The sequence below is a fragment of the Peromyscus leucopus genome, chromosome 8b, assembly GCF_004664715.2.
Source record: "Peromyscus leucopus breed LL Stock chromosome 8b, UCI_PerLeu_2.1, whole genome shotgun sequence".
Classification (NCBI taxonomy): domain Eukaryota; kingdom Metazoa; phylum Chordata; class Mammalia; order Rodentia; family Cricetidae; genus Peromyscus; species Peromyscus leucopus.
Genome location: NC_051086.1, coordinates 27,526,053 through 27,539,206, shown reverse-complemented (window position 1 = coordinate 27,539,206; position 13,154 = coordinate 27,526,053). Strand labels below are relative to the sequence as shown.

At 44.3% G+C, this 13,154-nt stretch overlaps 1 protein-coding gene across 2 annotated transcripts in view; it reads right to left on the bottom strand.

The window, feature by feature from the left end:
• Window positions 1–209: 209 nt before the first annotated feature.
• Window positions 210–13,154, bottom strand: part of Shisa9 (shisa family member 9) — a 310,584-nt gene continuing 297,639 nt past the window's right edge. For both annotated transcript variants that reach the window (XM_028890054.2, XM_028890055.2), the window contains one exon: window positions 210–3,713. In XM_028890054.2, coding sequence (XP_028745887.1) covers window positions 3,334–3,713 — 380 coding nt within the window. In that variant the 3' untranslated portion in view covers window positions 210–3,333. The remainder of the gene's footprint in view (window positions 3,714–13,154) is intronic.

Here is a 13,154-nt window from a genome sequence, read left to right as displayed (position 1 = left end):
TATGTAAGGACTCAGAGTGAACTTTGACATGTACATACTTACCACAAAGACTAAACAATATCTTTGGAAATCTTGTCTAAGTTGCTGACAGCAAGGAGCCTCAGCTCCCTGTGAGGATCAGTACTGTGAGTCTCAAAGGCTCATTAATACCTGGTAGAAACTCAGCTCAGGCTGTAGGTATCGGGAAGGATGAGAAGACACCTGGAGCATCACATATAATCAGTTTATTGCCAGGTAAGAAATTCATATTAATATAGTGAATACATATGTTTACAAATAAACATTCTTAGAAAACAAACAAATGTTTTTTTTTTCATTGTAGGAAGTGTTATTGTATCATAAACTCTGCAGTGTGACAAGTGTTAACACAGGGTTACTTGCAGAACATACAATTACTAAAATATTTGCACATAAAATATGCTCCATTTACACACAAAAAAACTGGGGAAGATTAGATGGGAATTCCAGGCAGAGCCCAAGGCGGATGGAGGCTGAGACACTCCAGGAAGGTGAGGGAAACCAGATTCTGGTCCCATGGAGTTAGAAATGAGGGATCATATGGACGGAGGAGAGAATGGTTTTAATAATCATATTTTTCTCTTCTATTTCTCCCCCAAGCTGGCCACAAGAGCCTTGTCACATGGCAGCCATCAACTGTCCTACAGGTCATGTTCCCTTGAAGTATCAGAAGGTTTATCCAACCTCCCAAGAGGAAGCCAAAGAATAAATAGATCTTGCCTGTCTAATTGTCCCTCCTCAGTTCCTCTCCCAAAGTCAAGTGGGAAGTGATGAGACAAGTGCTCTGTGAGTTGTCCACAGCTCACATTATTGAGAAGTATATGCTACATCTTATTGGCCAAACTGTATCTCTGAAGTCAAACCTACAGTTGCAGACCTAAGAGTCAAGTTCACTGGATGAAGTCTACTGTGAAAAAAAAAGAATGAGTAAGAAATAGAATACTATAGACAAGGAATCCAGAAAGACCCTCAAATTAGAATTAGATAAAGGGGAAGTGACGTGAGTGGAGGGAAAACGAGCTATAAGGAAGGAAAGGGTTGCAGAACTTGACCTGGAAAGCATCTCTCAGGTAGGTCAACCCAGTATTTCTTGAAGTATGTTACTAGTACATGCAGATTGTATGTCATAGAGGTAGCATATTTAACACCAACTTTAAAATAAGATTTTCTTTTCATCTGCATTCCCCTTCACTCAATTATTCCAAGGCAACTCTGTCTTGGGTACCAGCATCTTTAACAACACTAATGTCTTTTTGAGAGAGAAGAGACCAGACCAGGCCTTCACTAGAGTTTCATCTTTGAGACCTTCCTGTTCTCCATAATACTTACTGTCTATTCATGGTAACTGATGCTGGGGTTCTATATGTGATAAAGACAGATGTTTCCCTTTTCAAATAACATTGCTTAAAAGTGAATCCACTTAAATACCAATACTGTGATGGTAATCTCCAGATGATGTTGTGTTTGGAGGGTAGAACTAACTCAAGTCAAAGAGAGATGTGCATGCCAGCAGTTCATACTCCCCTCTGGAGAGTGCTGGGGTCTCAACATTTACTCTGACCTCTGACCTCTGTGTTGCCTTTCTCTGCACCTCTTATATGGGAATCTTATAGAGTGTGTTCTTTGCAGAATTTCTTCTGTAAATAAAAACAGAGTACTATTTTTAGAAAGCTGAATAGGCTCAGGCCAGATTCCCCATGCTTCCTATGGGAGACAGCCCCAGAGAGGTCAAAGGTTTTTCCAGGCTCTTCATACTTACTTGGAACATGGAGAATAATATTTGGATGTGCTGATGTTGTGATGTCAGAGAGACCCAGGAGGCAGAACATCACATGGAATGCTCCAACTCACTTTCACCTAGATTTTTACACCAAAAAAAGCTGTGAGTCATTGGAAGGTTCTTGTTAATTAGCTAAGATCTTTAGGACCTATTTGAAGACTTTCTTCTTTAAACAAAATTCTCTTGCTTCTCCATGCACATGTCTGCACTTCCACTAAACAAAGGACTTTTAGCAGGACCCTCCTTCTTGAGACCCAATAGCTGTTAGCTCTAGGAACCAATCTGTAAAGCAACTTTGAGAGAGTCCAGGGAGGAAAAGATGGCACAGAATATCTCTGGAGGTCATCTGATGGGATTGTGGGGATTCTGGGGGTGTCCTTAGGTCCCCCTGACATTGTAGCAGCCCCTTCAAAGGGTATTAATTGGCTGGGCTCACCCTACAAAGGGAAGATGGAACATCACTACTGTAGAGAAAACAGGAGGAGGAAGGCTAAGAGAACAGAAGAGTCACTTAAAACAAGACCGGCACTTGAACAACACCACGCTGAAGGCACCACCCACGCTTATGACATTTTCACTCCAAAGCAGTTGAAGTTTGGCAGCAGCGGCAGCGACACGCTGAAGGGGGGAGGACGTTGGGGACAGACAGTTCATAGAGGACATTTTTGTCATTGTCCAGGTCTTGGAGGTGAAGGAGAAACGCCAGGAAGTGGAGACTTCTCACCCTTCACACCTCCTGTTAACTCTCCAACTGCACATTTTCTAAGCCCTGGACAAAATTAATATGCTGTTCATTTTATGTGTCACTTGAAAAGTTCATTTTTTATTATTCTCTGGACCCTCACAAAAGGCTCATCCCTCACAACATCATGGTCTTTCAGAAAGTTCTCTAGAATGTTCTTCTCTTCCCATCACTGACAGTGGGTTTAGAGACTATTTACTTTGTGAGTTTTTTGCTTTCAGCTTCCATGGTATGCAAAGTTCCATCAGTGTAATGCTTAGGGTCCATTACTGCCTCACACTCCTCACTAGTCTGTGTTTGCATCACTTCTTGGGACTAGGAAATGCTTGTGATGTGAACAAATTCTTCCCCAAGCACTCTGAAGCTACCCCTGCCTGTGTGCCCACCCTCTTCCTTTTACCAAGAAAGACAGAACATGGGGAGTGTGCTCCAGGGGCAGTTTGTCTAAATTGTGCTACTTATATATATTTGTTATAATGGATTTCAGTTTCCAGTTTAGGGGGAAAAGGAAAATGAGCCCCCACAATTTGGGCCTGAAGCTGAAAGTTTCCCCTCTCCTGTATTGCTGAATGTCCATGCTTCGGTCTTGCTCAGCTGCCTGCTGGAGCATATTAGGCATGACCAGGAAAAGCATGATTCCATATCACGAGTAGGTCTGTGGTTGGTTCCTGTAGAACGGAGTGTGTGTGTGTCTGCTAGGGATTTGGGCAAGACCAGGGAGGTGTAGGTGGGATGGGATTTTTTGCCTCTCTCAGTTGAGTATGGTCTCCAGGATACTCCCTGAAGTGAAAGCTCAGACAGTCACTTCTGTTTTGCTGTTGGTGATGAAGTATGGCTGTGTGGGTGGGAAATGCTGGGTGCGAGTCCCCAAGGGGTCGCAAGAGCCTGACTCAGCTATGCCAAGCTTGCCCTTGTTGCCATAAGCCTGTCGCCGGAGAGACTGGTCACTGGGGTCCCAGGTCTTAAAGTTGGCAGTCGAGTTGTAGGCCAGGGGATGAGGGGGCATCTTGTTGGTTCGCGACTTCTGTCCATTCTGCTGGGCAGGCCCATGCTCTGGGCTGAAGGCCCGGGGCTCATCTTCCACTCTGACAGGGTGCAAAGGGAGATTTCCCTTGGCAGCCAGCTCCGCCAGGTGCCTTCGCTTGGTGTAGAAGTCATCATTGACCTTGTCAGCTGCACAGTGGGGTGGGTGGATGGACAGAGAGAGCAGAGACAGGGGAGAGAGAAAAGATAGTTAGGGAGTTGGACTGGTCAGTTTGATAATACTGCAAAAATGGGCTGACAATCCAAACAAGACACATCGGGACTCCACCTGGAACAAGACAGAGGCAAGCGTGGCACCATGGCCTTTTCACAATCCAGAGCAGGAACAAGAGGTTTAAAGATGCACTCAATTAAACACATCTAGACGATCCCAATTAAACACATCTCCCATCGCAGTCCACACCACTTGCCCCTAACCTTGGATTTTCTAACATTCAAGTGTTGCTTCTTCATCACTAAAATAATGATCCTCACTAAAGAAAACACTGGACATGTTGAGAAATGTTTAATCATCTACCACTCAAGAATAGCAGTATTGGCTGGCAGATGTATCTTCATCTGGCCTCCTCTGGGTTTTATGTGTAAGTGTTGGGGGGAACACATGAGGACAAACACCAACTTCAGTTGCCTTTCTGAATTACTCTCTTGGTTTTTGACGCAGGATCTCTCATTTTCACCAGAACTCACAGATTCTGCCCAATGGCCAGCCACAGAACCTCAGGAATTCTCCTGTTTCCATTTCCCCAGCACTGGGATTTTGAGAGCATGCCACTAACTTGACTGTGTAAATGTGGTTTCTAGGTCTCCACTCAGGTGTCCCTGCTTGTGGAGAAAACACTTTACCAACCGAGCCATTTCTCTATGCTCTCCTGGATTATTACTCATTTGTATGATTGCTTTTGTTTTTGCTCTAACCTTTAACTGGTATAGTACTCAAATCCCGGTTCTGCCACCGGCCTGCAGTGTAACTTTGGCTGTCTTAAATTCTACCCCTAGCTACTTCTGCATAAAGAAAATACTCAAAACAAGTGCATTTCATGGTGTTGTGTGCATGGCTAAGTGATTCAGTGTGTTGAGCACTTTCAGCACATCTATCTTGGCCACCACTACTATCAACACAGCTTTACTTCCTCTTGTAATGTCTAGGAGCATCCCCTAGCTTGCCATAACTAACTAACAAACATCTTAATGACTCTCATCAACTATCAAACTTAATCCCTTTATCAATGAAAAGTTAAGCTATGCCGATGTTACACTATTACAAATAAAACCTAAATGAAAATCTTTTTACTCAAATCTTTTCAATTAAGATACATTCTAAAACACATTTTCTTAATCTGCACCAGAAAGTAGCAAACTGTAGCCCGGGGCACCACTGCAGTTAGCTACCATCTGTTATTGTAAATAATGTTTTCTTGAAAACAAAGCCACGCCCATTTACCTATGGCCCATGGCTCTGGTGTAACTGAGTTACTGTGACAGACAATCAGTGGCTGGAGAACCTGAAATGTCTACTGCTCAGCCCTTTAAGAAAAGGTTGACTGACTCCTGATCTGGATTACCCAATGTAGAATGATTTCTCCAAAGAGTATAAATGTTGATAAGGCTCTTGATTTGACCAACTATTAAGACTTGAGCCAGCTTTCACTGTTTGACCACACACGGTCCTTCACCGAATCATCCATTTCTCCCCTCCTCCTCACTTCATTATATTTTTTTTTGCATTTGTTTTTTGAGAAATTCTTAAATGAGTACTGTATTTACATCATTTACACTCTTCTCCCCTACCCCATTTCTCCCCTTCAGATTCCCTCTTCTTCGATTATTATTGTTACATATATGGTGTGTGTGTGTGTGTGTGTGTGTGTGTAATCTGATGATTTCTCTTAATGTTGCTGATATGTACATGCACTTGGGACTGGATGGATAACCAGTCAAGGGACTTGTCCTGGAGAACATTGTTTCTCCCTTTTCAGGAGCCATTCAATGCCTGTAGCTCTTCACCTAGAGGTAGGACCTTATTTATTTAGATCCATATTTATCCAATAAACTGATGATTCCTCTTTTTTCATTCATTTACTCTTAAATTTATCTTGTAATTTTTATTTCTTTTTTTTTTTTTTTTTCCGAGACAGGGTTTCTCTGTGTAGCTTTGCGCCTTTCCTGGAACTCACTTGGTAGTCCAGGCTGGCCTCGAACTCACAGAGATCCGCCTGGCTCTGCCTCCCGAATGCTGGGATTACAGGCGTGCACCGCCGCCGCCACCGCCACCACCACTGGGCGTAATTTTTATTTCTAAGATTCTTTATAATTTTAGATTCATTTTTTAACAATACACTTTTGAAATTGCATCTCACTAAGAAGTATTTGTTGTTCATTTACCTCTGCTGCTCACACCTAACATCTTATAGCATTCATACTATGTGAAGCTATAGATGTGGAAACCACAGTTCCACATACTTTCATCATGTGATTTTCTATACAAAAGATGGGCATTTTGACTTCTGTACATGGATTCTGCTATACAAACTAGGGGACTGTCAAATTCAAACATGGGAAATGACCCAACTGAGGTTACCCACAGCTAGTAGATCAATCCTGGTAATAAAAGCAGCTACATGGGATCAAAGAGACAAATATTCAGGTACCCAGAACCATCTCCAAACATGTTTAATCAGAATCACTGAAAGGCCAGTCCAGATACCCTTTGTCTTTAAGTCCATGCAATCAATCCTAACCCACAGCTGGACCTGGGAACTCCAGGACCATCCTATCACAGTGGCACAGGTAGTTTTTCTAGAAAATCAGAGAGCAATGGCTTCCCAACACACTACTGGTATCCTTGACTTCTTCCACTTGAAGACCTCTGGATAGGATCCTTCCAAAACATGCTCTTCTCCCAGGCACTTGACATTGCTCCACTCCACAGCTGATCTACGCTTCATTCCCTGGTGCTTATCTTGCTCTCTAGAACTCCACAAGGGTCAAGCCAGGTCTGTGTTTGTCTTCCCTGTCATAACAACATGAAGCTTGGTCTTTAGCAAATATTGGGCATATAAATAGTCAATGGTGAGTGTATAAGCAAAATACCATAAAGCATAGAGGAGCACACCTGGTCAAGAGTAAGATGGAGAAATTCCCTTTCCTTTTGCCTCCCAATCTCCTCTGACTGAAAATCTCACTTACCTTCATTATGTACCTGGTCATGATCTAGCATGCTCACTTGTGTACACCTACTCCTCAGACATTAGACTAAGCCCAATGTCTGCTCAGAACATGGTTCAAAGGTTCCTGTTGTTCGAATCTTAGATGGTCTTATAATAAGCCTGGGGCCAGATACTGGGGGAAAAGCTGAAAGATCAGAGAAGCAGAGAAAGCCACAGCCAACCTCACCTCACCAACTCCTCAGCCTATCCTGTTTCCTTAGACTGAAAGCCTCTGAGTCTTCCCCCAAAGGGTCTCAGCTGAACTACTTTAGTTTTTGTTTCCTCACACCTTATATACCATTCTCTGCCCTGCTGTCACTTTCTGGGATTAGAGGAATGTGTGCTTCCCACTACTGGGATTAAAGATGTGTGCCACCACTGCCTGCCTCTGTCTCTAGTGTGGCCTTGAACTCACAGAGATCCGGATGGATCTCTGCCTTCCAAGTGCTAGGATTAAAGGTGTGTGCCACCACTGTCTGGCCTCTATGTCTCATCTAGCGGCTGGCTCTGTCCTCTGATCCTCATGCAAGTTTATTACGGTATACAATATATCATCACAAGTTCCCATTTTTACAATTGGAAAAAAACCAGTCATGAAAGAGGAAGGCCTTCTCAGAAAACTATAAAGAGAAGTAAGACCCTTGGGCTGTTAGGGAAGATGGGTGGGTCCTCTTGGCTTCCTCCATACCCAACTGGAACTGGTCTCTTGGTGAACCTGGTATTGGAAACACCTTGGGAAATGTAGAATAGATTTTTTTAAAAAAGTGTGTAGACTCTGAAATCAGACAGACCATAGAGATGCCACTAAATACCTTGTACCTGTTTCCTTAGGTTGAAATGGGGAGAACACTAAATACTGTCAGACTTATTATAAGGAATAAAGCATATGTGATATATATGCTACGTACAATAATTCCTAGAGCACAATATAACTTCTCAATATATGTACTTTACCTACTTCTTGCCTGACTGGAGGAGCACAAAACTACAATCAATACACACTTATTGAGCACTTACTCTGTACAGGCAACCTAGTGGGCCCAAAGTGGGCATCCATCAAACCAATCTGCTTCCTTGTGGTTTCTTTCCTTTACTACCTACCTAGCATGTTGGTTAAGTGGCCAGTTACTCCAAGAGAGGACATACAGAAAATGAGCAGTGATCAGGAGAGGTTTCCACAAAGAAACTATCTTTAAGGTGACATGCAAAGGTGTGAGTGACTCTTCAGTGTATCACAAGACTGACCGTAGTCCTCTGCAACTCTTTCTATCAGGAGACAGTCTATTTCTGCACACCTGGAATTGAGCTCGCTCTATTGCTTGCTTTGACTAAATTGTAGCAGCTTTTGGGAGCAGCTGCTTGAGCCTCCTTCTGTGTGGAACCCCACTTTTTATCCTTAAAGGATAAGAAACCCACAAGCTTCCTACTCCCATTCAACACAGTCAACAGCCTTCCAGTTACAGATATCTAGTGAGAGCATCCTCCTGGACAACACAGTCACAGTCAGCCTAGGTAAGTCCTGCCTGGAGCATCCAGTCACACCAGAAGTAGGCTCAGAATCATGATTCCAATAAGTGGCAGCTGTGCTGAGCCCTGAGTGTTGGAACCATTTGGTAACTGCTACACAGCAGCCAGCATGCTGCAAACCCTGTGGTGGGAAGAAGCATGATAGCTTTGGGGAACTGAAATACTCTGGTGGTACAGGGAGGAAAGCAAACTTATACCACTGTTGTCTAATGTCCCATAGGGAAGACTGTTTCATCCATGCAACTGATGTGACTGACCAAATTCCTCCATGGGACCCTGGGGTGTTTTAGAGAAGTGAAGTACAGATATAGCTTTAGTACCTGGGGGTAGAACAGACACCTCCAAATGATGTTTTAAAGATTATTTCAACCACAAAGAGGTGATTAGAGGCAATGCAATTTTCATGAAGTCCGCACCCTCTACAGTACTTCTGGTCTCTTCTTTGTGGAGGGAGATGGGGGCTGCTTACTTGACACACTACATGTGTGGTCCCTCTTTTAATAGATGACAAAGCACCCAGTGAAGGAAATAACACTCACTGAGCAGTCTTGTAAGCCCCATTAGCAAATGCATTAACCTAATCAGCCCCACTACCTCATGGGCAGATGGCTGACAAGCCGACCAAGGAACAGATGCTCTGGCCCTTCAGCAGCACTAGAACTCTCTGGTTTGATTTTCTCTATACCTGAAAAGGGGAGAAAGAAAGAAAAAGGTACTTTCCTACTAATGAGCCTAATTGCCTTGAAGGAGCCAGGGTGGTAAAACACAACTGCACCTTCTTCCATCTGTCTCTCTCCTAATTAGCAGCAGACAGTGTGCAGATGCGGCTGTGGTGGAACCCTGCATCTGTGGAAGTGGTGTGGAGATACTAACCAGTTCCTGAGATGGGCTGCACATCCGAGGGGCTCAGTGGGTGGCCTCCCACCTACTTCCCTTCCCTGGGCCCAAAGAATCCCCAGGAAGGCTTCTAACAGCTTGTTTTCACCTGGGGCTATTCATGACTCCTAGGGATGGGTTCGTGGGAAGGAATGCCCCGCAGAGCTTGCACCATCCCCCCTGGATCTCTGTCTTTGGTTCAATAATATGATGAAATATAGCAATTAATCTTCCAATCACGTTTAAACATAGGGTCCACATTCTTTGCAGAGCCCCCCAAGTGGCATGATTGGAATCCTGATCTTTGTGCACACTCCTCTATTCCGTACTGACAGAAACCCATCACAGGATGTATTTTCCTCCAAGGCAGCTGCAACAGGGTACCACAAACTGACTGGCTTTAGACAACAGACATGTATTCTCTTTCAGTTCTAGAGGTCAGAAGTCTGCAGTTACCATGGTGGCAGAACCACACATCCTCTCCAAGCGTCGCCTTTTCTAGTGTCTCTTGGTTTCTGGCAATTTGGGGCATCCATTGCCTCATAGCTTCTGGCTTTAGATGGCCAATCTCCACCCGCCCCACCTTCTCAATCTGTATTTCCAGATTTATCTCTTCTTGTATGGCCTCAGTCATTATGCTAGGTCCCACATTAATCCACTGTGCCCTTATTTTAATCTGGTGGCATTTACAAAGACCTTATTTCCACGTGTTCACAGTCTGAGTAAACATGATCTTGGGGACACCATTCTACCCAGTATATATGATTCCTTTCTGTTCTTGAACACAGAAGTGTATGACAAGGCCCTTGAACCTCACTCCTACTTTATACTAGGTTAAATTCATCTTTCAGCCCTCTGACCAAAGCCTACTTCTGCCTAACAGTCCTCTGGCTGGCCCAAGAGAAACATTTGCCCTGATAATCCCCAATTATGTGCATCATTCATATTGCTATATAAAATTATCTTTCTTAGCATTTCCCTTTGGCTAGAACATAAGGTAGTACCTGTTCTCACTGCTGTTTCTCAAATACTGAACCCAGTACCTCATGCACAGCAGTCACTTTCCAAGACAACAAGGAGTCAAACTGTAGTTTGTGGGTCTCACACGAAGCTCCTGAAAGCCACAGCATATTTCCCCAGTCTTGAAAGGCTACAGTAGTGAATCTGAGGGTATTAAGCTGAAAATAGGTCTCTCTCTCTCTCTCTCTCTCTCTCTCTCTCTCTCTCTCTCTCTCTCTCTCTCTCTCTCTCTCTCTCTCTCTCCCTCCCTCCCTCTCAGACTCCTGGCTACCATAATGTGAACTGCCCAGCTTTACCACTCTCCCCTGCCATGACGGACTGAACCTATGAATTCAGGTATTTTGTCTAAGCAATAAAAATTCTAACCAGCTGGTGGCACTATTGAGAGACAGTGGAAACCTTAGGAAGTAGAATTAGGACCCTGACACCCTTCCACCCACCAGGATACAGCAGTGTCACAGGTCCAAAGCAACAGGACCGAGTGGCCATAAACAAAACATCCGCAACAAAAATAAACCCTTTCTCCTTTAAGATATCCCTCGGGCATTTTGTCACAGTGAGAGAAAGCTGAGTAACACGCTGTATGATACCAACCAACTTTGACAGTGCAAAGGATGGTGCCACAGCAGGGTGCCATAGCTGCGGCTAGTGGGCCTGTGGACCCTTGGGGTGATGTGCCAGAGAAACACTTCTTTCTCTTAAGCCACTGTATTTGTAGAGCCTTCAGTGACGTAAAGCAATATTTACTTTAACTTCTATAGAAATATTTCTGGGTCTTTGCCTTTTTTCTGCCTCCTTCACAAGCTAAATTAAAAGTAAGAGGCAAGGTGGGCCATTCAGGTTGTTCATGGCCTCCTCTAATCCTTTGAAGTGCATACTGTGAAGCTGTCCAGGTTCCCCAGGCATCTCAGCAGGCAGGAACAGGAAAGGCAGAGGAGGCCTGATCTGTCTAAGGACCTCTCAGCAGGGCCAAGGTAGACATAAGAAGACATGTCTTCAGGGCGAGTTAGTCCATTTATTTGGTTCAGGGCCTTGCAACAAGAGGGGATTGTGTTTGAGTCAGGTCCTAATGATGCTTTCACCGTGGAACACCGAATCATTCTTGCTGGAGGCCTCTCTAAGAGAGGAAAAGATCAAACACAAAAAAGCAAGTGCTTTTGGTGCCTGGTCTTTTCCCACCTTAACCCTGAAGGCCCTGGCAGGAAGTCTAGCTGCCTTTGGTGAAGAATGTCCTTCCAGGCTTGGGCTTCACCCCAAGCTCTCCAGACTGTACCACAAACTGCTTTATTGTAGCTTGTGGTCCTCGGCAATGCTGGACCCTTTGTTGATTCCCTCAGGCTGCCTGGCTGGGCAGTCTCCATTTTCAGCAAGGCTGCTAATAAAGGTGCAAGGGCTGGGCTCCAGGCAGAGCTAACCACAGAGCCTCTGACACAATACAGCCCAGAGTGGGTTGTGTCTGTTCACTGCCTTCCTGTGTGTCCGGCATTGCTGTTACACAGACATAGCTCTTCTCAAAAGCTCAGGATGTGCCTTGTCTTCTGGTCTACCTCCATGCTGGTGAAATGTACACATTTAAACTGAAGCAAGGAAGACAAAGGCTCTGTCCCACACCCTGCACTCACCACCTTCTACTGTCTCTTCATGGGGCGATCTAAAGTCCATTGGTAAGATTTGGGGTGCTGTAGTAGTTGGAGGTATTAATGAATTTTTGCTCTTCCTTCTATCAGTGACTTTTCTCCATATGACATTAAACTCCTCCAGAAAAAAAGAAAAGAGAAAGAAAGCAACTCAGAAAGAAAAGTTCGTGTTTTCTTCTTTGCCCTGGGCTCTGAGCTCATCCCCATGGCTGACACTATTCACAGACAGGACAAAGATGGAGGCTGGTATTGCTTGGTTTGCTTGCTCTCTGGTTCCATCGTCACTGGGACTTGTCTAAGCTCCCTCATTAAGACAAGACTAGTAGAGCTGAGCAGCTTTGATCAGTCCAGAACAAATGACCAAAACGGCCTAGATGAGCCAATGTCCAGCCATCTGTTTGTGAGTGAACTCAGCGGAGATCAGAAAAACCTCCCATCTCCCACAAATCACCGATGCCAAGAGTCCCCATCTGAACAATTGCTGAGACCAGTGAGTTCTGAGCTGTGAGGTCTGAGCCCCTTTGTTACAGGGTGTTGCATGATGACAGATAACAGATGTAAGTGTGAGCTGGTCTTTTACTCACTTCTAAGAGGAATCCTGAGTTTCCAGATTGGATCCTTCTCACTGCTCCTAGTGCCTGTGTGTGGATGACAGACCTGCCCACCTCTGGCTGCTTTTCTACTTCCCTGTCCTGTTTTGTTTCAGTAGTTTTAAGAAAAGGACAAGCTTTTCTCGAGTGCTTTGCCTCTCTTCATTTAGTAATACGCAGTTATCAACAACTTTATGCGGAGTGTCTACTTAGAGTTGTGAGCACCACACATGTCCGCTCTGCATTGTGTAGCTCTGGCTGGCTTCTACTCAGAGTGACACACTTTTAAACTAGTAAACTGTTCATTGCAATCTTGATGTAATGACATTTTATGAAGGCCAGAGAGCGCTCTCCACAGGCTCATTTCTGTGGGTCCTCAGGCACCAATGCTCTAGGGCTGTCCTGTGCTTTCAAAGGTGCAGAATGGATGATAGGGTGGGGTTTGAGTTTTATTTAAAAAAAAAAAAAAAAAAAAAACTCCTCTCATTACCCCATTCCTCCTGCTCTGTATCCTACTAGTTGCTACCAAACTAATAACCCAAATCAGGAAATTGCCAAAGCTAGGGTATCAGGAAGTAATGTCTTAAGGCTGCCTTTGGGTGAGCGTTTCACCAGCATGAACTGCAGGCTGTGTGCACTCTGATGAAGATATAATCAAATTAAACATTTACATTTGCCTCCTCTAACATTCCTTAGAAGAACGACTGTCAATGA